This window comes from Sylvia atricapilla, chromosome 4, assembly GCF_009819655.1.
Source record: "Sylvia atricapilla isolate bSylAtr1 chromosome 4, bSylAtr1.pri, whole genome shotgun sequence".
Classification (NCBI taxonomy): Eukaryota; Metazoa; Chordata; class Aves; order Passeriformes; family Sylviidae; genus Sylvia; species Sylvia atricapilla.
The window spans coordinates 46,276,191-46,301,451 of NC_089143.1; the positions used below are offsets into that span (position 1 = coordinate 46,276,191).

The window sequence follows — 25,261 nt, forward strand, 5'->3', positions numbered from 1 at the left end:
AAGAGAGCCCTGCCAGATCTCTGCTGTGGTAAGATTGCCCTGCACATCACTGATGTGGCCAGTGACTGTGGGCTGGATCTCTCGATCACTGATACCATCTCAGCTCTTGCCAAACTGGCTTCTGCAGCCAAAGAACAGAAACTGCATAGACAGTATTATTCTTGGCAAGACGAACAGCATCTCTGTGGAAAAGGACATACATGAAAATCACAAGGGTGCTATTTAAAAACCTGAGTTGCAAAAGTCTGACAGGATCTGGACGATGTGCTTGCAAAGGTACCCCAAGTAATGAAGTGCTGAATTTACAACTGCCCAGTGCTTAGAACTCGAGACTAATAGAGGTTTGAAGGCACCTCTGGAGATCATCTGGTCTAGTCCTGCTCTACAAGTGCGACTCAGGAAAGACTGAATAAAACCATCACGGAAATAGTTAAGGTGAGGCTTGAGGTAGGCTATGATTACAAAATTTTCATAGCATGTCACATGTTTCAAATACCCAGTTTCAAATTCAGGTTTATGTGAAACTGTAGGAACAACCTTTGCCTTGGAGCAGCTGCGTTACCAAACTTTCATATGCACTCCACAAGCCATACCTGTCTCCTCCTATTGCATAATGTTTGTAAAGTTACTTCATCCATACAAAGCCCTTTATAAATAATTTATCATGTGTTCTGGGAACAAAACAGTTCTTTGGAGGATGTACTTGAGTAATTGCTGAAGTTTCTATGGTAAGTGATGTATTTTGGGATTGAGGTTTTAAAGTATACAAAGTTTCTTTCTTTTTTTTTTTTTTCTTGGTACTGTTGCAGTATTTTGGACACTTGGTGATTTGCAAGGCAAGTGCAATGCAGATCCTTTGCACCAACAAAAGAAAAACACATATAAACCTGTCCAAGGAAAAAGGTACTTAAAGCCGCATGGTCTCTGTTTGCAGAACCTGCATGCAGTGCTTTCAAAAGAGGTTCACAGTGCTCTTCCTACTGCACAGCTGCACAACAAAGAGTAGTTCATTCATTGTTCAGTGCTACTTTTCTTCTCCCCAGCTTTTACAAGCCAAAAACCAAATTAGAGTCTGGTTCAGACTGCCTTGAATTAATCTGAATTTGTAAAACAAAGAGACTGCTCAGAGAAACAGCATTTAGGTAAGCAAATGAGATTTACAAGCCTATGCACTTTTTGTTGGCTAGTATATAGTAAAATGGTAAATAGCAGTCAGCATTAAAAGAAAATGCTTCATAAGAGCAGTAACTCAGACTTTCAACAGTTTAAGGCAATTGCAACAAAAAATATTAAGATAACTAGTTTTTACAATTACTACCTATTATCATAATTATCAAATTATCATAAGAGAATTTGCAGGGTCCAGTAGTCCATCACAAACATTTATTTTGTTAATTACAAAAGGCTTTCTATACTCTGGGCAAGACTCTGTATTTGGTTTAGAAGAAATACTTTGGTACAAAGTCAAAAAATGTTCATCATTGTTGGTATCAGGCATTTGGAGTTTAAAGCCTCCTGCCAAATCAGTACTGCAAGTTGATATGTATTTCCTCCTCTTCAGCATGATAGAGCTTCTGCATTCCAGTGCCCAGGTTGTGTAGAAAAATCACTTATCTGAACCCGGTTCCCTTCCACAGGAACAGATCTGCAGAGCAGTTTCCAAGCCTTAGAAGGCTGTACTATTTCCTACTAAGGCTAGAAGTAGAAAACCTGAAGTGTGGCAAAATAATTCCCAAACGAAACAAATTTCATTTAAAAATAAATCTTAAAATACATACAGCATTGTAAAGCAGAAATACACTATCCGATTCACATGATACAGATGTGACTTGTGGCTTTTGGTTCACTGTCCACAGAGGAGAACAGTTTCAACCATCACACTTGACCAGTAAGGTTTTCTCTTTAAGTTTAGAAAGCACTTTCTGAGAAACCTCTTTCTCTGAATGAACTGGGAATGGCCTGTTAATGCACTGCTGCTGTTCCTCCATCCCAGCCCCTTAAAGGAAAAGTATTTTTGGTCACTCCAGCTTAACATGGTTAACAACCAGATGTCCTTCTCAGAGCAGGAGTCTCTGTACTTATTTAAAAATAGCCCTTTTTAGATATGTCAAGTTAGATGTAGAAAATAACTCCTAATAACACCAAAACATCAATCCTTTAAATAACTGTACACATCTTACAAACATTTCAAAGGAAAAGCACATCTATTTGTTAGTGTGAATACCACACTGGTCACACAATAGCACATAATGTTCAATATCTCTGTGATATGACCTTGAATCGAATCAAGTGTTCAAGTCTTCCCCAGAGGCAAGTGCTGAACAGTCCGGATAATGGGGTACTTAAAAGCCCCATTAGAATAAAAACAAAAGTAGGGAGGACAGATGTTTTCCCTCTTCTTTTGCTGCCATCCTGCTGGAATCTCCATCCTCTTTCAGTGTCATCCCAACTTCTCTGGTTAAAAACCTCTTTTCCAAAGCAACCTAAAGTCCAATTCAGAGGCTTTTAACCTTCTTTTCTGGACTCATGTCTTCTTACTGCTCAGTTTCTGCCTATGCAGATGTGTCTCAATCTCTTGCTTGAAAACAAGCATCCCAAGCTGGCCATGAGAAGCCTCATTCATGGCCTTGGACTGCATGCACATTTTGTACTGCTCTGGGGTCAGCTCATCCAGACACTGCTTCTCATGCCACAGATGGAAGAGACCCCTGACAGGCGTTCGGATCACCATCAGGTTGCTGTGAAGGTACTTGCGGTACAGGTGCACATCTTCACCACCCCAGCCTTTAATGTCCAGGTCAAAGCCACCTGACACAAACAAAATTCAAAATAAAACTCGAAATCTGTTAGCAAACTTGAAGCTAATTAATTGCACTGCAGCTGTTTTCTGGCTCCAGTCAGCCCTTTAAAACACACACGCTTTCTGTGAACATCAAACTGCCCATCTTCAAATCTTTCACTCTCAGACGAAAGTTAGTTATTTGTAACTTTACCTGTAAGCAGTGCTTAGATTCTGGTAATTCTGTGGCACCTAGCAAAAGCCTAACCACAGCAATGCTGCAAATTAGTGACACAGATATATTGGCAAAGGAAAGGGAGGCTGATCATAATTTTCTATGTTTTAGCAAAAAGGCAGGTGTATTGGAGTGTATTTTTCTTACCTATGTTGATAAAATCAGATCTGTACTGGCAAGTCATCCCAAAACCAAAGTCTCTCCAAAATCCAGTTTCTTTTTTAATAATCTGCATGGAGGGAAAGGAATGTTTACATAGAAACAGAATTACTTTCAGAGTGAGCATTCTGACCTGAATGTGGTCAGAAACAGGAGCAACTGCCCTTTTGTTTTTCCCCATGTGTTACTGGTCCTGAAACCCTTTTTGTAAACACTTGTTGGATGTATCTGCTCCCCCAAACACCTGTGTTCTTAGCTATCATGGATAACCCCCCTGATCCAGGACAATCAGGTTTTGCTCCACACCTGCTGTTGTAGACCAAGTAGAACAATATCACACCTCTGGAGTTTACTTCTTTGCAGGCAAAGCATCCTCTAAAATCATTAGTTTCTGTGGAATTCACACCCGCTGTAAGAAACATATTGGTCAACCAGGGAAGCCAGACTCTGCTGTCAGAGCAGATGATGGTATCTGTGTTGAGGACCACAAGAGCTCAAGAAGGAAACAGGGATTCTAATCTGATCACACAATTGACAGCATTTTGATTGTGTTGATTCTGAGTAACAAGAAAAAATTTCCATTACAGAACTGCTATATCCACCTAAAATTGAACTCCAGAAATGCTGGGTGATAGATATATGTCCCATAAAAGCCTTTGAAAAAATGAATGGTCTGCCTTCCTGAGATGGACAATGAAAACATTATGTATTACAGGTAGAAAATCAGAGCACTGAGAAACCGTGGCTATAATTTCAAAAAGCAGATATCCAAGTACAGATCTCTAAGGTCATAATTCATGCATGTGAGTGACCTAACCCAATCTGGTGAGACATCCAAGAACTTCAAGGGACTGGGACAGGCATTTAAATCCTCTGAGCAAGTCAGCACTACTTCACACTCTTGAATGTCTGGTTAGAAACCTATCCTTTAGCAGCTGCTAAAGGAAATCTTGACTTCTCTTGTGACAGAATTTCAGAGGATGAGGAAAGAGAATTTGCATTTCTCGATTTACAGATCCCAATATTTCATTTATGAAAAAATGCTTTTCCAAAATTTTCTCTCCTGATTTCTTGTTCATGCCTCTCCTTTTTGTTGATAACTCTTGTCACTTCAGATGTTTTTGTTTGGTTGGTTGGGGTTTTTTGTTGGGGTTTTTTTTTTTTTTTTTACTGCTCACATTGTTATACATTTCATTTCTCATTTCTCCTTTCCTTGAAAAAGCCAAGTCACTGCAGAAGTGAATTAAAAGGAAACAAGATTATATCTGTCAGGCATGCACTATAACAAGAAATCTCCATCACGATGTCCTTACAGCAAGTTACTCATGTGCATTATCGTTATTATTTCCCATTAGGGCAAGTGGCTACTGCACAAATCAAATTCTCTTGAAGATTTCTGAAGGATATTTTCCCCTCAGCAACTCAAGTTCCAGGACAGAGAGCTAACACTGTCTTGTTTTATTGGCATAGTTCTAGCCTTATGCCTGGCAACTAATGTGGGCTAAAAATAAAAATATATACATAAAAATGTGATTTGCTGTACTTATTTAAATCAAGAAGCTTTTCTGACATAAGCATTACATTTTATAATTCAAATATTAGCTATAAATATTTTCACAATCTTGACAACATATTTTGTGGAATTTATGCTAGCTTGAAAGCTAAACTCTATTTCAATCCCTAAGCACAATTCTTACAAGCCTGAGGATCCCTGACAGGCTCTGAGCAGAGAGAGAAAAGCTGATGTAAATCTCATGGTATAATAAGAGCAAGTTTCTTCTGAGAAAAAAAAAAAAAACAATGCAAGGGATTTTCCAGACTCTTCAGTAAAAGGCTTCCTGGCTATATGTCTCATAACACAGAGAGCAATATATAAAAAAAATACTTTAAAATATTTTGGTTGAACTTTTCAAACTCTTATTCTTCATTTTTACAGAGGAACTGTACAAGGTGGGGGTAGTGATGACAGAGGACTAGATTCAGATACCAAGTGATCTTTTTTAACTGACTGTCCCTGGGCTCACCCCACCCCTAATTCCTACCTACCCAGAACAACAATAGAAGCTGGGATGCTCTGGGGACAGTGTCCAGCCTGGGACAGGATGAGCCCTAGTAAGTGCAGTGCTGGCAGGTTAGGACTTGGCCCAGAGGAACTGAATGAAGCTGTATAGCTGGCTTATGTTACAATTTGAAAATTCAGGCACTTAGCAGCACTAGTGGGCTGTGACTCACTGACTCTGAAGAGAAGCAAGACTCCCTTCTATCAGGCCTTTAGGTTCAGCAACTGTGCAACACCAGAGCTCAAGAAAATGGAGAACAGTGCAGCAGTGCCAAGCAATGGCTTGGCCACTAACATTCATGTGAACATCTCATCTGTGTGCTCTTTCTTCCTCACAACAGCTCCCTCCTCACCCAGGAGACTCATATATGTCTTAATCATATGCCTTTTGGCAATCTTTTTAAAATTTTGCTTTGCTCTCACATCAAAAATAAGCAAGTGAGATGAAAATCAGTGGAGTTGTACGGTGTATCAGTGGCAGAACCAAGTGACATCTCCAAGCATGTGATTTGACTCTGGAACACTTTAGAAACACACTGTCTGTTCACACAGGCAGTTCAGTTGTGAACTGTGGGATGGGAAAAAGGCCACTGTGAGGTGTTCAAGTAAGTGGGAGAATAACTGTGACAGCCCCTGGAATTGTCTTTTTACTGACTGATCTGAGGACAGCTCTGCTTCTTACAAATGTCAGGTGTTCAAATGCAAATAGTATTCAGTGATAGGAAGAAATCACAGCAAGTGAAGGACTGCCATGCCAAGATAGCACACGATGGAGGGATTGTTCACTAGTTAGGAAATTCCTTCAAGCAGAGAAGTAGACATTTCAAAAAATTTTAGTTTCCATGTAAAAACTTCAAAAATGTTTAAAAGTAATGGCACCAATGTACTTCCCAGTGAAACATACCTGCAGAACTCACAGTAAGGTGAGTGTTATAGTAAATTTTGTCTGTGTGGTAGTCACTATGCACATTGAATAGGGAAATGCTATCCAAGAGCACATATACCTTTAAAAATGCTTTGTTCAAATAAAAGCAGGCATTCAGAGAAGTATGTACTTACCAGCTGCTGTTCTAAAGATGGGATGGAATCATGATGACCATAAATTATACTGGGGTTATACTGGCTGAAGAGAACAGGATAAAATACCTTCTTCCCTGGAAATGATAATGGATTATTTTTTTAAAAAGCTGTATTAAACACACTTGTCTTTTACAAGGTACAATTCAGACCTGACCAAATCCAGACAAAGTCACACAAGTTTTGCACTGAGCCTATGTTCTTTCCATGAGAATGTGAATGTGAGTATATAATTTATAAAAATATCCTGTTCCAGAAAGCACAGGTGCTGAAGGCAAAAGATTCTATCACAATGAGAGCAGGAACTGTTACAACTGATTTACAGTAGCTTCATTACCAATTGAAAGGCAAGATTACTCTGGTGAGGGATTTTACATAATAAGTAGTACCTGTTGAAAGACAATGTACTTCATGAGAAGCAGTACCTGGCTGTGTGTTCAATCTACAGGAGTTCAAGAATTCAGCTGTGAAGTATATGTCCACATCGCAAAAAAAAAGAACAACATTGTTTCCTTTCCAAAATCGAGCACCAACATCTAATCCTTTGCCCCTGGAAAACTCTTCATTCAACTGGATGAAGGTAAAGTTCTTGAAGTTGGCTGACCTAGAAGGAAAATATTCATCAACTTACCCTGTCCATCCAGCTCTTAATACAAGTCAGGAGTGGGAACCCCATATGAAAGAATTAACATAGAAATTTATAGTATCACAGTTCTGAGAGCAGCTGGAGGGAAGAGATGTTTGACTCTTGAGGACATTTCCACTATGTCTATCTACGTTCAGAGCTTGACTTGTTGTACTCACACACGAGCATTCCTGTCACAGATTTTCTTTGGGCAGATCTCACAAGAATGCCAATGAGGTTTAGATTAACAAAAATATCTTCAGTATGCAAATTGTCTGTAATACATTACTGTATCTATACAAGGGTCTTCTTCCTACATGGTGAAGACAAGCAAAAGGCTGCAGTGCACCACGATCTTGACAAACACAGCTATGTAAGCAAACTCAACAGAGCAGAGCTGGCCAATAGTATCCAGTTCCTTTGTGCTCTACTGAAATTGTCTTCCACTTGTCTTTGGAACTCAGCTTTCAGTCCCAACAGTTAAAGCCGCTTTCAAAGAACTAAAGAGGTACCATTGTGTGGGGGAGAGGAAAAAGAAAAAAAAAGGCAGTTGCACTGAGGTAAATTGAATTAAAATCTGCAGTTCTAAAGACCACTCTGAGTAACTCTGGGTAACACCATTTTTATTTGATACAAAAAGAAAACTATTTTCTGCAATGCACTTTCAAACCTTTTGGCACAACTATGAGTTTTTAGATATCAAGTCTCCAATTCATGTAGGATCACTGTATATGAACAGCACACACCAGATGTTCAGGTACTTACTTAGAGGTATTTTCAAGTATTGATTTGACTTCATTCATTTGTTCCTTTCCAAAGTAAACTACAGTGAGGTGAATTCTCCCATCCTGCTGAATGCCCATTTCCCTGGAGAAAAGAGACAGATTTGTGACTTGTCTCAGAAGTTAGCTTCCTTCAAGAACCTACAGCAGCTGGGCAAGACAGAGTGAACCTCGGAGGCATTCTTGGAGACATGATTCACTGACAGACATTGTTGTCCTGACAAAGCAGCTCACTTTCTCCCTTAGAAGAGACAGAAGTCTATCTTTCAGGCAGATTCAGTACAAGCTTTTTAAGCAGCATTTGTTATATTAATAGGACAATGTTAAAAGAGGCCATCCAGCCACAGGAAGAATGATCAGGACGGCCATAACTTCAGCACTCAGAAGAATATGAGAAGGGGGATTTCTATAATACCTTACCTCATAACCTTTAGTTTTTGTAACATATATTCCAGAGTTCAGATCTTTGGCATTTACTAAAACCTAAGATTCAAGCAGAGATCAAAAGCATAGCTCAAGGGTAAGACCAATCTGAACAAATGCTAGTAGAACTGTGCCCCACTTGCCCTACATTTAGTTAGCATGAGTGTTCATCTGTAATCAGCAGAGAGATCAGCATGACCAGAGGGTGATTTCTCCCAAGTCTAAAACAAGATAATCAGAATACTAATCAGAAGGCTAATTTAGACAAGGAGCCTATTTTTAGATGGGTGTAATTAGACAAAACATCCCATTGTAAGACTCAGTATCTTTTGATAACAGTCTTTTCTGGGCAGCTATTTAAAGTAGTCTCCCATCTCAAGTAAGTTCTCCCTCTGAACATCATGTCTGTGCTGAAAAATAATAGTTTAAGAGTAACTATGCTGAAAATTTAAATACATTTCCTTCTTGCCTTCTGTTGCCTTAATATTTTATCTAATGGAGCCTACCAAAGTATCTGGGAGCACTGATTCCCCTTTTCCTCAGAAATGTTCCTTTGCAACTACTGCATGAAATTCTCATGTTGCCACAATTGTATGTGCCCAACTAACAGACTGAGACTCCTAAGTCAGGTACATGCAGATCAGAAACCATGATGACTGGAATATAATTGCCTTTACTGCTAAGCACAATGCATTAAGCAACCAAATGCATTTTAGTCTGTAATCTCAAAAATCACTTAGTGGTACAATGAACTGTTATGAAAAAGTAGCAGTGGGTGAGGTCTTGATAACTCCAAGTAAGAAAAAGTAAAGGCAGCATTGAAGGAAACCCACCTGAAATTCTGCATGAATTGCCGAAATTTGCTGGCTCTCTTGGCCAATGGCACAATGACATTAATAAGTGTGTCAGCCATATTGATATTTTCATTTTTCACTTTCATTACAGGACCAAATGGCCGGAATAAAACAATCTTCTTGAACTGATGTTTTGCATCTCCTTTGAAAGTCAGCTCATACAATGTGCCTTTATTTTTTTCTGTGCGGTAGATCCCTGCATAAAAACAAAAATTAAGAGGTTTTTGGATTAAAGTCAGGCTCCTGGGGGGAAAAGAAGGAGAAAGTCTTAAGTTGCTGCCCCCAACCTGAAAATGCAGCAGAGGAAATGAGATATTTACTTTTAAACCAATACAGAGTCCACCATCATTTGGAGGAGGCCATCACTGTAGCAGGGACACAGCACTGGGTTGCAGGAGCTGTTTGGTATTCTTGCAGACACATTCCAAGGCTTGGCTGAGTTACAAACCCCTGAAGGTTACCAGCTGCTCACTCTCAGTATAACTTAGCAGACATACTGTCCTTATTTTTCAGACTCCTCCAATTGCACACTGCAGACATGCATGGTAATGAGACACAGAGGGACTGCAAAGACAGTCTTCCTCTCTGCCACAGGAGGGATTGGGCCATCTCACAGAAAGGCAATGTCCTGATCAGCACTCTGGGAAGGTACTCTGGGAAGTCCCCTGATAAAACTATGCAACCAGGCCCCAGCCAGCAACTTCACCCACTGCCAGTCAGGACAAAACTCTCCTTTCACTCAACTCTCAAGAGACTGCTATATTCTTTAGGAATGCCCACTTCTGTTCAAGTAATGGTCTGCAAGGATGACACTACAGTTTGTCAGAGGTTAGGCCAGAATACTTAATTCATACAATCATGTATTTATTTCCTATATGGAAGGAACTTCTAACATACTTGATGGGTGTAATTGATCTGGTTCATGCTGAGGGCCAGCATGAACTGTAAAAGTCTTGATTATGCCCCACTGAAGTACTATAATATCCTAAATGAGATCCAAGTTGGCAAAAAGGCTTTAGATTTTACCCCCTCTAAATGATACTCCAGTCCCTACAGTGTATACTGAAATAAAACTTTTTCACTGGCAAATCCATTAGGTTTAAGAAAGAAAAATTAATGCTAATTCTAACTACTCATTAAGCCACTGTAAACATCTTAAAAACCTAATCAGTACAAGAGTATAATTGCAATATCAGTACAAGAGTATAATTGCAATGCCTTCCATCTCTTGCAAAAGTTAAGAGACAAACAGAAATGTCTTTAAAAACTCCTCCTCTTCCCCTTCCCTTCCCTTCCCTTCCCTTCCCTTCCCTTCCCTTCCCTTCCCTTCCCTTCCCTTCCCTTCCCTTCCCTTCCCTTCCCTTCCCTTCCCTTCCCTTCCCTTTCTCCATCCGGCTAGGAAGCATAGCCTCTTCTCGTTATGAAAAACAAGACCAAAATGAGGCTTGCTTTTTTAAACAAAATTTGATTATTCCCTGATGTGTAACATTGCTGGCCATCTGACCCATAGACTGTCAGCTCTGCCTGTATTTCATGGAAAGTCTGGGTCAAAGTTTTCTTCAAAGAGCAAAGTGACATAATCTCTTCATCTTGTATTGCAGCTTTTACATTGGTATAATCAAAAGACTAATGAGGTGCGATTTTATCTGGAGAGAGTTCCATAGACTGTCTTATCTTCACTATCATTCTCCAAGTGTTTTATTCTTAATGAACACTTCAGCTGGTTAATAATATATGCAGATTTACTGATCCATTATTCACTTCATGTATTATTTTTAATATAAGCTGATTCAACAAATGCTCCAATTCTCCTTCTAGCATACCAAATGAATCTAGGGAGATAGCAGCTCCATAATTCTTTTACTGCCCTTGACTCCTCCTAGCTTTTTTCATAAAGTCTGCCCAAGCTGCAGACCATGAACTACATCTGTTACTGAACGGGAGCTCATCTGAATAGTGACCTAATAGTCCCTCCTGTTCCTAATAGTTCCTCCTCTCTGACCACCAGGAGGAGACTTCCTCCTCCTGGTCACCAGAGAATAGAAATCTGGGGCTTTGAATTGTACTTACCCATATATTCTTACAGGAAGCCTTCTGATGATCCAAGTGCATTGTTGGGTGCACTCATTTGCTCAGGCAGTTTTTGAACACAGGTTTTACCGAAGAAGTTTGTGATAGAAAGTTACCCTTTCAACATTCAGCTAAACAAAATTCTAAATTAAATCTGATTTGCATTCTCTTTAGAGATAAATTGATAGAATTGTTTCACATGTTTGACATAGCGAACTGACATTTTTGATTATAAAAAAGACATAAATTAAATCAACAAATCTAGTGGTATCTACTACACAACGTCTCAGCTGTTGCTTTCACATCCTCTTCTACCTACCCCAGCCAAGAAACAATGACTCCCACAAATACCACTTCCCTGGAGAGTTGTACTGTACAATAAAGGAAGCCTTGCCAATTAAGAAGTACCCTAAAGAAGAATGCAAGTTGTGACCTGACTGGGGTCCCTCCTAGGGCTATACACACAGAGGCTGCTTCTAATTCTGTAGTTTTGGTCTTGTTTAGTACTTCTACTACAGCTGAAAACAAGTATCTTAGGTGAAGGCAAGGTTTCCTTGTGCAAAATGGTAATCCAAGAATTTATAATCCTAACGTTTTAAACTGAAGAGAACTGTATGCAAGTTTAATGCCTCTAATTATATATAGCTATCCTTGATGCATATTTAAACTATTTGTTTTCCATTTTTAAGCATGTTCTTTCCTTTTAAAGTATCTTCTTTTAGAAGCAGAGAACAAAGTGATTTGGCCAAGGACAGGCAGTGAGCCTTGGAAATGAATCTGAATGTCTTGAGTCACTCTGGTAACTCACCCAGCAGAACATCCTGCCTTTTACAAATGTTTTCCATTTCCAAAGGCTCTACTTTATTTGTATCACCAGGACTTTCTATGTGATTCAGGAAGATGTGTCAAACAGGCTTCAATACCAAGATACGAAATATAAGGAGAGGAAAAAAGCAGTCTCAAAAAAATAAACAAAAAAACCTTTTGCTTAAAAGATCGCTTCTGAAATGAATGCCTTGGAAAGGCTAGATATTCAATATGGATAAAAAAAAGGTTAATTGATCATCTATTGCTTCCAATACAGCAGATATGTTCCAGAATATACACCATTCCTTTCAGAGGCAGGGAGAAAAGTCAAAGCTTTCAGAAACCAAATGTAAAAAAAGTAAACAAGAGCTCTGTGTCAGCAGATAGAATGGCCCTAAGATGAAAGAAAGGAACAAGTGAGAAGCAAAAATGGCCTGGCCTGAAGAACTGATGAAAGAGCTGTAAGTCTCCAGTCTTCAGAGCAGCAATTCCCAGGGCTCTCTAAAGTAATTGAAAATACCTGATGTCTATTCATCACCAGCAGGGCAGGCAAACAAATGTCACCTACGTGGATCTACATGAAATGTGTAACCAGCAAACAGCCATGCATTCTTAACAAAATACTGTTGAGTGGATGACAATTCTACAGTTTCACAGATTACAGGTTTCAAGTCTCCTAGTATCACTAGAAACACTCCCTGGGCTCATGTTCATTAGTTCCCTTCTGTTAGACGATGTAGAAGCCACTATGAGGATTTTTTAGAATTTGTTGTCCCCATTTTAACTCAGTCCTACAGTGGTCTTCCCACTTCACATGCAGTAAAATACAGCATCTTATCTTTTGATGAAAAGTGTCATTCCTTTCTCCCAATAAGCTTCCATGGCAAAATTCCATCAGAGAGACCACTACCAGTAGCTGCCCATTTGAGAAAGCAAAGCTACTCCTTTTTCATTTGCCTCTGAGACCTTGACTAAAATTCCAGTCACTAGACAGCCACATACTTCAAGTAGGAAAACTTATGATCCAGCATACTTGAAGGTGTTATGGTAGGGAATTTCTAAAGCAATCCAGGGATTTTCTGGAACTGTTCATATTAGGAAAGAATATCATCAGGCAGTGATTCCATTCACTTATGGAGCACACTACTGAGGCTTGTCAGAGTCTCCGAATTATTATCTCCACCTCTGAGAAAATTAGCAACTCCCAGATCTATTCAGCCCTGCTGCTATTTACATAAATTAATGACCAGACCTGTTATCCTGCTTTCTGAGCAACTGGCTTTGTACTGGAAACAGAGCAGCCCTTTGCCTGCTTATAATACACAGAAATTTCTGATTTTTTTCCCATGCTGTTTCTTACTGACTCCCCTTGGCAGAAAGCTAGTGAACTTGGTACAAAAGTGGGAGGAATAAGGGAGAGAGGGGAGATTATAGCAGCTGAACAGCCCAAGTGCCTCTGTCAAGAAAGAAGCTAAGCAGAGCAGCAGCCAGATGGATACATCTCGAGCTCCAGGGAGAAGGTGTGGCTCTCTTGGCTTTGATTTTGGAGGGGGAAGAAATGGAAAATTCCACTACGTGTCAGCTATTGCTCTGGAAGAAGAACTGAGAGTCCTATCCAAATCTCATGTAACAGCAAATCTGCTGAGAGGGAGTTTAACTCAGATGTAAGACTATGTAGACTATGACTAGGGTCACAGTCTAACTTCCATGCACAAGTAATTCTGGCTAGAAACTGCAGAGGATGCAACACTAATTTTAAGATACCCCAGCCACAGAGACAAAACATTTCTCCTTAAATGCAAGAAGTGTTTGAAGAAACATTTCCCTCTGCAAACACCACCCCCCTGCCTGTTGGCATATGCTAGCAACGAACTAGTACTGAAGAAGTGATAGCTGGTGCCAGATGTGATCCACAAGAAAAGAAAAATCCACACAGAAGGCCCATGAAAACAAGACTACTATGCACAACTCTATGTTCTAGCAAGAATCAGGATCAGCAACACACTTGAGTAAAGCTGGTGTCAAAGGCATCTCTGAATAGAGCAGAAACAAGGACACAAATCCCACATACTGACAGCAGCAGTTCAGATTTTAAATCCTGTCTCTGACCCTGATTACCTGATTTTCATTCCAGCACACCTCTCAATTTGATCAACCTTAAGATGAGAGTGGTAGCCCCACATTTAACATAAGAGATACACGGCTTTTTTGTGCTGTCATTGCTAAAGCAGCTGGAAGACAGAGAGTAAGTGCTATTACTTTCAGTGCAAATCTGGGCACTCCCAGAAGTCTCCAGATGCCCATGGCAGTTCCAGAAAATGAAAACAGCTGGCTTGGTGGCTGGGTTAATGGACTCATGGTTGCTGTGTTGCTGGACTTAGTATAAGTTGCCAGAAGCTGACATAGAATCCAGCTTATTACTCACTTACTGTGTAGGCAGTAGCACCTGCACAGCACTGTTTCCAAAACAAGTTCAGAGTCCAAACTATATTTGAAATGCAGAACTGGAACAGATAACTCAGTGCTCTCTACACATACTGAAGGTACACAGACCCATGTATTTGTCCTTTGACTGGCAGTTTTTTCTACTCTTGGGAGAATGAAGCTGGGGGAAAACAGAGTGACAAGAGGAGACAGAGACCTAGAAAGGGATTTGGCAGGGAAATTTTCAGCCAAGTCTCTTTGTTTCCCGTCTCAATCCATGGATCACTGCATTTGCAAACAAATCAGTCTGCACTGATGAGTGAAAATTAGAATTTGTTCCCTTGCACCTACAGAAGCAAGGATCTGCCCTTCAGGGGAGGACACAAGGAAGGTTCCTTGAGCTCAGCCTGAGCTGCACATAGACCTCCAGATTCTTGAATTTCAAGTCACATGAAAAGCTTCCTTCCTCTGGAGTATTTCACCATGGTATAAGAAAGCCAGCAAGACCATTAGTGCATGAAGAACCTCCACAGAGCCAGTACTAGTGTGCATCTTTTCCCCACATCTTCCTGCACTTGTACTCCAAGCACAGGACTGGTATCCAGTCAAAGACTCTTCTTGATTGTGCATAAAGGCAGGCTCACAGCTTAATTGATATTGAGCAACGTGTAGCAGGAAACATCTCCTATCTCCTCACCCTCTCGCATGGAAGAGCTGGTGCCAAACAGTCATACATGCTTGTTAGCACCTATAAAAATTGTAGAAACATATTTTAAAAAGATAAAGTAAATGACAAATAGAAAGGAGGCAAATGGCAGCATGGATATGAACTGCAGTTGCCAATGTTAACTTTGGAAATAGATCTGGGATTGCAGTCTGGTCAATCACTCTTTGCTTTGTCAACTTTGAGGCAAGTGCATGACTAGAGAGCTGTGATCACCCATTGGTGTCACTATAGGTGACTGGCAAGCTTTGTTGTCACAAAGTCCTGTTCTTCAGGAAAGCTGCCATTTTGCAATGGCAAAAAAATAAAAGTGCCTGAGACAGCATCATTAGGTCATAGCACTAACACCATCCCAGACATCTGTGCTCTGACACAGCTCCCATTTCCCTCAGCAACTCAGTCACACCAGAACTCCTCCCCAGCGCTGTGCAGACCTTCCAACCTGTTCTCTGCATACGAACCTTCAACAAAGTCGGAGGCTGTGTATACACGGGGTTTTGCTTTGCTGACCCCATCAGGTTTGTTCAAGCTCCCCACTGCTAACTCAATGACCTCTATCAGCTCATCTCGCTTGTCCTTCCTTACGGGTTTCTCCTCTGGGTGCCGTGTCAGCCCTGTCTCCAGCTGGTACACCTTCTGGAGGGTGAAGCTCTCAAAGGGCACTGCCGCATACTCTGTGGACAGCTTAACACCGCTGTGCACCTCTGCTTTGTCTACTTGGGAACGGAGGAAAGCCAGCAGATTGGCCTGGGCTTTCTCTGGCTTACTGTGGTCAAGCTGAATGTCCAAGGAGTCTGGGTACTGGTTCTGCATGTTCTTAAGCTGCTCAGTCCTGCCCTGGAGCTCAGCCTTCAACTGGGCAATTTGTTTCTTCAAGCTGATGATGTAATTGCGGTGTTGCTCTTCTCGCTCTTGCAGAATGGCTTCATATCCCTCCTTCACAGTTGGACTGTGCACCCTGGGCAAGGCAAGCTGCTGGTTGTCACCCTTGGGTGTGCAGGCCAACATATAAACAATAGACACTGAACAACAGGCCACCACCAGCAGGCCTACAAGTCGGGGAAGAAATAGAATAAATCCTCGTCGGAACATCGTATCTCAAAAAGCAGAGTCTAACCCCACATGTGCAACAGTTCTTATATCCATGCAGTGCCACAGAGGCCTCTGGTCTTGGAGTACTCTTATACAGATGCATGTATGTGCAGGAACTGGTTTCTCAGCTCTCTTGAAATGTGTGTTTTGCCTCTATATGGAGCTCTCTCTGATGTATACCCAGCAGGATCAAAAGACAAGTTGTGAAGCAAACAGGACACCTCCTGATCCTCATGGCAATACCTATGTTGCTGCAGCAATGTGATCAGATGGTGGCTGACGGAGCCTAAGGACCTGAAAGATAAATGACAAAGACAGACAAGTTAGAATTTGGTCATTCAGTCCAGACCATTTACAGTGTTCTAATTTACCTTGTTTCTCAGCTGCTCTAGCATATCTCAAAGCTGTGAAGTACTTGGGCTAAGACCGTAAAGGCGCCAAGATCCTTATGTGGAAAATCTCGTATGCATCCTTTTCATTGTTAATAACGTGGCTTGGCCCATTGCCTATGGAAAACTAGTCCAGGCCTCAAACATTCCCATGCTTCAGAGTGACTAGGAAGTGTCTAGTGGTCAGATTCTGAAGTGCTCAGTTCATCCAAGCATTGATGGCCCTTCAGATCTTCTCACATCTTGGAGTGTTCACTCAAGTTTCACTCAGTCCCACAGATATCACATACATTTTAACTTCCAGGTATGTTTTTTCCAAAACATCAGCTGACAAATATGGTCCATTCGAACATATGAAGCCTGACCTGGAGCAGAAATCTGATAACCAGAAGGCCAATTACTGCAACTATCATTATTTGACATATCCTACCAGATAAAAACCTCCCATAAAAACCAAATAATGAGGAGGAGGATATTTTCCAGGAACACTCAGACTGATTTTACTCAAAATCAGCAGAAGCTTTGTTGCAATTTTGAAACTGCCATTATTACACACTATTTTAACATTTCAAGACCTTCTTCTGTTTCTTATAACATTGTAAAAAGCTGTGCAAAAATGTACAGTACTATTGTGTTTTCCAGTCTGCCCAGGACTATAGACCACAGAGAAGGTAGAACTGGGAACATTATAATTTTTAATGAAACTTCTTCAAGTATATATGCAAAAGGGAAAAAATTAGATCATCAAAGTTGAATATTGATCAAGCTATAAGCTACATTAAAACAACTGTGCTGAGAACACTACCAGAGGGATTTCCAAAATCCCTTGAGTTTGGCCCAAACCCATGCTGGTGCAAGGAACTTCATCATTTCCTCAGCTGACTGTACACTTAGGTCAAGGGTGAGTAACATCCTAGACACAAACTGTTAGACACAAACACAATCAAATTAACCTTGCATGCATGCACTCTTCATGACACTCTTTTGACAGAGAGAGTCACAGTCCTTTTAGGCATACACACTTGCTGGCATGCCCTTGAGTAAAACCAGTTTGACTAAGAGTAGGACTTTCAGAGTTATTTTCAGTTATTTCTAGTCTCAAATCAAAGCCTTATGTAGGACTTTCTATAAACTGCTCTGTGGCTTCTACCCCCATCCCCCCAACCCGCCCCCCCCCCCCCCCCCCATCTTGACTGACTATTACTCCATATGAAGCAAATACACAGAGATATTTCTGATGTTTGGACTGTTATTATGTTATCAGTTTGCAGAGCTTCTGGGAAAAAAACCAACTTCAAGCAGGAATTGAGGGGGCTGGAATGAGCCGTAAAAATAGTACTGTATTTTTTCATAGTAATGCTAAATTACTTTTATAGCATTTATAGGATTCTCCAGAAAATTTCAGCATTTTCAAAGGAAGACTTGCTGATTTTCAAGAAAATATTCAAGCAGCAGGAGAAAAGGACAGGACAAATTTGGCACCCCTACCTTTTTGATGTGATCTTGATGTGATCTTTGATGTGATCTTTGGAATATCTTGGTCTGCTGCAGCTTCTTCTCAGCTTGCCAAAATCATTGCCTGTTTATCTCCCTTCTTATGCCTTTCCCAGAAAATGCGTGTACTCTGAAAAGCGCTGTCAGCCTTAGAACACCTCTTCATTGCTTTCACATTTGTCAGCTGCCTACATCTTCAGTCTGTCTCTCGTGTGGTGAAAGGCTGTAGTGGAGACACTTCCTATGGATGCACTAAAAATGTTGGGCTCCTGAAATGTAAAGGAGCTTGTCAAAGCAGGGAAAATTAATCTGGGCATTTCTAACTGTACAACAGATCTGGCTAGAAGACTCTAAGAAGGTAGTGTGCAGGGAGACAGGGTCAGGAAGTGGTGAGATGTAGTACATAAAACACTGCTGTGCTTGTATGCTTCCCTTCACACAATTAGTCCATTGACTGAATTGGCAGAAGCTGAACATCAGTGAAAGGATTAGTTGTACTAACATGGTATAAACTGAAATTACATCTCAATGGCTTAGATAAACACACTATTTCATTTCTATAAGCAGCAACAGATTTGAGTTTTGGACAAAGAGCTCTTCAAATGTTGACCTTAGAATATATGTGTATATAGATAGCTATCTTCACTAAAATATAGTATCTCTCTCTTCAGGGTACTATCTCTTTCCTATATAGTTTTCTGGTTTGAAATCCCCTCATCCAAGATGCATCTTTATAAACATTTCAGGACAGTTATTTAACAGAGTTACTTTGTCCTTTGAAACACCATTTTCATAGTAGGGAACTGAGACCATGGGGAGTTTAACCTTCCTCTCAGAGATTTTACCATCATGACTAGAGGCATCCTAACAAGAAGCTTTCATTGCTTGCCCTCTTGATATGTCTTATGAAATTGTACTGGTAGCTTCAGAGGTATTGCCTTAGACTGACTGACATTTAAATATACAGCTGTTACTGTACTACTATCTCATGGGCATGCTTGTGAAAGGAGTCCCAATCCGGGTCAGTGCCAAAAAAAGCAGATTACTTTAAATCAACACCAAAGGTGGTCACAGCTAAGGCATCTCAGCTGCACAGGCAAGTACCAGAAAGCCAGGGATGGTAACTCCTCCTAACAACCATTCTGTTGATTTCACCAGACCAACACGGTTTCACACCAACTGAAATGAAGAGAAGACAAATTGAAATGTCAGGTTTTTTTCCAGGAACTGACAAAAACGCCTCTGTATTTCACAGCAATCAGCTGCATCAAGTAGTATTAGTCTCTTTGCAAAGAGAAGCTCTAACAAATATGTAGTGATTAGTCTGGTGGCTGAGGAAAAGGACATTAATTCTAAAAGAGTCTTCACTTGCAAAAACATCTTCAACCTCAGTTCAACCTGTTAGCCCAGCCAGAGGTCAGCCCAGCTCACAGAGATGCTTTTCACTTGTTTTCAAGGAGCCAGAACCCAAAAAAATTGCTCTATACACAGAAACAGATTCTGTCACCACTCTAAGCACTCTGTAAACATTTCTGCATGGAGGAAGGCACTCCACCCAATCACAGGGAGTGGCAAAATCCAAAGTTGGTTGGTTTGAAATTTCAGACGGTATGCACCCATCACTGTTTCTCACCAACATCTGAATTTTTATTGGATTATAGAGATGCAGGAAATTCATCTCTGCACAGAAATGAAAAGGTATTTCAAGTCTGAATTTTTGACTCTCGAAAACCACACCGAGAATCTGTGCAGGAGAAAGGGACTCAAACCAAAGTATCTCTGTGTATATATCTCCTCTCTGAGCTCTACAATTTCTGCAGTCCTTATGCTTCATGAGGACAGAAATGAATGGCAAAAGCTCAGAGGCAATGATCACTCATCACACCTGACATGAGCAATGCCAGATAATTCCATATTTTTAAGTATTTTGTGCCACAGCTTCTTATTGTAGGTGTAACTCAGACTGGCAACTCCCATTTTAGTTCACAAAACTTTGAAATTCCTATTATTTTCTTTTTTTTTTCAGTAGAGGCAGTAAGTGGCAGAAGCTGCAATTAGGTTTTGTGTAGGTGTTTGAAACATCTTCATTGAATAGCAGCACATGTCACTGTGAAATTTCACTAGAATCATAATAATGTCTGAAATGGGCTGTGGGGAGGAGGAAACAGATGTTCCACCCAGACTTTAAGTGCCTTACAAAACCAGAGAAAGACATTCTGCAGCCACTTGTAATTTGCCTTGAACTTCTTAATTACAAGGACTGTGCACAGCACTGCAGACAAATTAGTCTGCTTTAAATATTAGGAACAAGATTTTCCCCACAGCTTCTCAACAGAAATCCAAGACACTCAGCAGAATAGGACATGTCACAGGGATTAAAATTTACTCTCACATAACAATTTACACACTTTATGCAAAAATTAATTCTATTTCTCCTTATGGCCAAATCATGATTTCTCAACTACTTCTCAGCCCAGTTCATCTGTCCAGGGCTGAATTAAACAAAAGGCTGAATAAAGAAAAAAGTCTGTCTGATAAACTGACTGGGTGCCCCTTCTTAACCTTCTTGTATTGTCCCCTGTTAAAGATTCCACTGCTCCCTCTTGGGTTGACACTCACACATCACAAACAAACCATTCGAAGTCTTAACATCTGGTTTCCAATCTTCAATCCAAATAAAGGATTAGTAAGAAATAGTATTCAGGATGAAAATGCTAAATTTTAATACTTGAAGACAGTAGAAAACTTACTGTAAAACTCTTTACTTCCTAATCTTCGATTCCAGAGCCATCTTCAACAGAAAGTCTTACCTACATTGTCACATGTTCTCTCGGAAATTCTTAACATCTAACCCTGCCCACAGAAGGACAATTAAACGTTCCCATCCGTAAATAACAATTGCAGTCTGATCATCTAGCAAATAGGTTGCAACAACTGTTAGAAGCTGACTTCAAAAGAAGAAACCCTCAAAACTTTAAAAGTTCTGGAAATACTATATTTTCCTCTTGTAAGGGAACTGAGAAGTAGCTGCTTCATTCAAGAAGCAGCTTACATTCCAGATATTGCTATAGGCTTCTCATTCTGGAAGCTACAAACCAGTGCAAAAGTCCTAACTTTTGCCTTTGTCAGTATCTGGACCCCATTTCTGCTAATACAATGCTAATATAATTGGGCTACTAAGGCAGTAACTTTGTCTGTCGTCCCACTTTAGAAGAATTCTGAAGTCCATGTGTACTTGTGTTAGACCATCCAGTTACATGTGGTCTCACTGCTTATGAAGGCAACTTTTCCAAAGACAGTCTAGAAACAGAAATCAAGATTACTCTGAAAGCCTTCTGCTGTCATATGCAGTAAACATGCCAGGGTTGTTTCAACTTTTACAGTAGCCATTATTACTGTTACAGTAGACATCCAGTAATAATTATTTCTTGTGCAGTATCATTATTTCTGCTTTAAATAAAGCACTCAAAAGGAGTATTGAGGTCCCTTTGTTCTCCCAGTGCATACCTATTCTGTGTGGGGGTGTTTATCAATGTGCATACACACACAAGAGTGAAAGCACAATTGCTTTCCTTTCTCCACTGTTAATCAAACTAGATTTTAAGTAAAAAACCCCACAGAGGTTAAACAGTAATTAAATTCTAACTACATCTGAAAAGAACCATGTAACACCTAAAATTATCTCCACACACTAATAATATTGCTTTTTCAGACAAAAACACCATTGCTTCAAGTTACTTTAACAACACTCTTAAAACTGCTTTCTCTGCCCAGGAACAATGTCATCTGTGTAAGACTTGGCAATTTTCCAGAGATCAATAACCAGCCATTGCAAGGGTCTTTATCAAAAATGCTATTTTTTGTATGAGGTGCTCAGATTTCCACTTCACAACGAAAACACACCACCCTTCTCTACTAAACACACTGATCTATAGATGTGTAACCTGCACATCCTCAGTGCAACTGTTAGCTGGGGGTACTATAGAGCACTTCCAAAAGCCTTCACAGGACTTTCCTGTGAGTTTCCACCACTCTGTCCCTCCTCCAGTAAGGACATGACAGATCCATGCCTTGTCAGGCTCCAAAGAGAAAATGCAGAGAAGAGATGACAAGCATTCACTGCTGCTGCAGAGATGCTGTGACTCACAAAGACCATTTCCATGCTACTGCAAGAAAGAAATGACAAGGCTTTTCTCTAAAGGTCCATTTCTCATTACCAAGCTCTGGCCTGGAGTTTTAGAAATTCAGTTGCTACAAAAATGTTTTTAACTTTGCTAAAATGGAGACAAAAAATATGATCTTGAGTTGAGCTGGAATTCAGCCAGGTCTTTTAAGAGCAAATTAGCAAACCATCATAGTTTCCAGAAATAAAAATTGATGGTAGGGCTAGACAGCTGAGGTGTCCAACTTAGCTGAAATAACAGCATCTTCTGAACATGACTGTCACTTTAATTCCATTTAGGTGAGTACCATCTCTGTTTTGTAGATGTGTAAAAGAGGAGCATTCTTCTCCCATCACATGATGCTGCAAGAGCCCTGTACAACATCTAATATAGCAGTATGGTGAGAACAGTTTCTTTTTGCAGGAAATTAGCTAACAAAACAAGGACAAGCTACAGCCAGAGAACAGCTGAATAATGCTACTCTAATTTACTCTATTTTAAGATTTAATTCAATGATGTCTTTGCAAGTAGAGAGCTTCCACATAGACTAACTCAGCTTTACCTAACACCAATCTATACCAGCTTCTGAAGTTCCTCAGAGTCAGAGTAATAAGGATAAAACACAAAATCCTTTAGTATTTCCTGTATAAAACAAATAATGGGATAAATTTTCCTTATCCATTTAATTCTGGACTTGGGAAAAAATGCTGTTATTTCACTTTGAAATGTTTACACATGAACCCTCAGTAATTTATCCAAGCAAAAGAAAATTGACTGCCACCACAGGAATGAACAGTCATTCCTTTTAAGAACAAAGGTGACCACAACTTTATGAAAGTAACTCAGGTCAGCAGCAGCAAGGCCTGTAAAATTTAAGAGATCTACACCTATGTGTGGACACTTTGTGAATGCTTGTTGGTTTAGACACATCTCTTCATGACTGTTACATTTTCTTGTACGAAATTCATATTAATTTCACTTTATGCGAGGAACCCCAAGGATTCTGCCAGACGTACATCCCACAGTACCACAGCCAGGGTTTCAATGAAATCTGAAGCCCAAAGTATGCACGCCTGTGATGTAGGTCATGAATCAGGGAAGGTTTAGCACATACCTAATTAAGCAAGAGCATCCTTTATCCATTGATAAAAATGCACAAACATGCATGGCTAAGTTGTGTTCAGAAACAGGAAAGCCTAGCTAGGCTGAGCTGCAGGGTAGAAAGCAGTTCATGTCTCTTCCAATATTTAACAAGGACTTCTTTAGTCAAGGCTATAGAACCTTTAGTATGTTTAGCTGCCAGTCTAGCCCTTCAGCTACAAGTGCACAGTGCAGCGAAAGCCCCCTGATTTGAGAAAGTCTGTGAGGTGATGAAGTACAGTAACAGTGACTGGAGGTATCTATCCTATGAAGGTCCCTGTAAAGTAGCAATAGAGTTTTAAGATGTTTGAACAATCCAGCCTGACCTGGAGTTTATGTCTTCTTCTCCTTGCCAGAAATCCCTGGTACAGCTAGAATGCTCTGTACAAAGCTAGATGTGGACTTGAATTTCATTAACTCCAGCAGAGTTGGCAGGGGAAGAGGTTTCCTCCCTCCTGAGTCCAGCATGTGGGAACTGAGATGAGACATCTGGTTCCCACAAGTCTAGTGTTATATTCTTATATGCAGAGCCCTAATTTTGAGCTCCTTGTACATGAAATGAAACTTTCTGGGTAGTGTGGTATCAATACACAGCTTTAAATAAAATAACTAAGAGCAAAGGAAACCATATAAAAAACATTTTGATAGTCAAGATGTTAAGGATTAGGTAGGCTATCTAGGCTGAGCAAGAATTAGTAGGATAGGGACTAATTTTGCTGACCAAGATTACTTTTTATCTGTGGTTTACATTACAGGAGAAAATCAAGTTTCAGGCTACAAACTAATCATCAAGAAGCCAGAAAGCAACTACAACCCGGTTCAGTATTAGAGAAGCTACCCAGGCTCCACACAGAACAGCTACACATGCAGCATTAACAGCTCTCACAGCTTATGTATCAACCCCCAAGCTCCACCAATCTGCATTTCCCTGTCAGTCTGGTCTGTGCTGATCGACAGGAAGAGGCCAGGCCCCTGATTCAGACCCCATTTCCTTCCTTCTCCAGGTTAGTGTTTACTCGGAAACATCATGCCATAAGGTCTTGTTTAGTTCATCACCACTGTTTTGATACGTGGTTTTGGTCAAAGACCCAGCATTTCCTTGATATACCAGGAAACAATCTCCTAGCAATTCTTTTAAAAGCCCAAGCTCTTTCAGTTATTTCAGTAAAACAGTTTTTCTAGAAAAAGTTTCCAAATATATTTTTCATTTTTTTTGTTTGGGGCTCACCTAACACTTGAATCTCACTGACTTCACCTTCATCATTAAACTAGCTAATTCTTTACTATGGGAACTTGAAAAGATAAATCACAAAAGCCTCTGCAGAAGAGGTCTAGGCAGAGATGAAAGGAAGGCTTTTTTATATTTAATATTATACAGTCTTCTATCCACTTGACCATGAAATTCTTCTTCCAAAAAGAAATGAAAAAACCCCAAACCAGAGGACAACCAAAAATTAAAGAACTATCTTGCAAAACACAGCTATCTAAAAAGCTTTCATTCAGGCCAATTGATTTCAATAGAACGAAGATGTTTATAATTGTATGATATTTTATCACTTATATAGATTTATTTTTAAATAAAATATTTCAATAGGCTAAAAATGCCTACCTTGTTTCAACTTAACAAATCACAGTGCTTCAAATTTCCACCTCCTGTCAGTTTTTGTATCTTTGAAGGTGTCAGAATGCACACAGGTCCACAGAAAACTGCTTTTGGTCAAATAGCTATAGGAAAAAATATTCTTTTAATTTTATGAAAAATGTCATCACATTTCTATATCCATTAGTTAGGTTACCAAGCTACATTTTCAAATGTTAATGAGACACCTGCTCAATGTTACTTTGGTAAAGTTTTCATATCTTTGATCTCAAATCACACACACTGAAAATGGAATCTATTTTTCAATTTCATTATAAGATACCTCAGTTCAAACAAGAAGTCTGATATTCTATTTTGCAGTTCTC

The 25,261-nt window shown here is 40.0% G+C and overlaps 1 protein-coding gene across 1 annotated transcript; it reads right to left on the reverse strand.

The window, feature by feature from the left end:
• Positions 1-1,361: 1,361 nt before the first annotated feature.
• On the reverse strand, positions 1,362-18,017 carry CSGALNACT1 (chondroitin sulfate N-acetylgalactosaminyltransferase 1). The gene is made up of 8 exons (XM_066317783.1): positions 17,988-18,017; positions 15,480-16,404; positions 8,973-9,189; positions 7,700-7,801; positions 6,735-6,913; positions 6,292-6,386; positions 3,162-3,243; positions 1,362-2,808 (listed from the first exon to the last, which is right to left on the reverse strand). The coding sequence occupies exons 2-8, from the start codon at positions 16,108-16,110 to the stop codon at positions 2,525-2,527; spliced, it is 1,590 nt and encodes a 529-aa protein (XP_066173880.1). The 5' UTR covers positions 16,111-16,404; positions 17,988-18,017; the 3' UTR covers positions 1,362-2,524.
• Positions 18,018-25,261: the final 7,244 nt, after the last annotated feature.

Excerpts from the sequence above, each read along its gene's own strand:
- CSGALNACT1 (XM_066317783.1), bottom strand. The coding sequence starts at position 16,110 with ATGTTCCGACGAGGATTTATTCTATTTCTTCCCCGACTTGTAGGCCTG. Across the intron at positions 9,190-15,479 it reads AGCCTCCGACTTTGTTGAAG|GGATCTACCGCACAGAAAAA; the intron begins GTTCGTATGCAG and ends GTTTTTATGCAG. Across the intron at positions 6,914-7,699 it reads ATACTTGAAAATACCTCTAA|GTCAGCCAACTTCAAGAACT; the intron begins GTAAGTACCTGA and ends TTTTCCTTCTAG.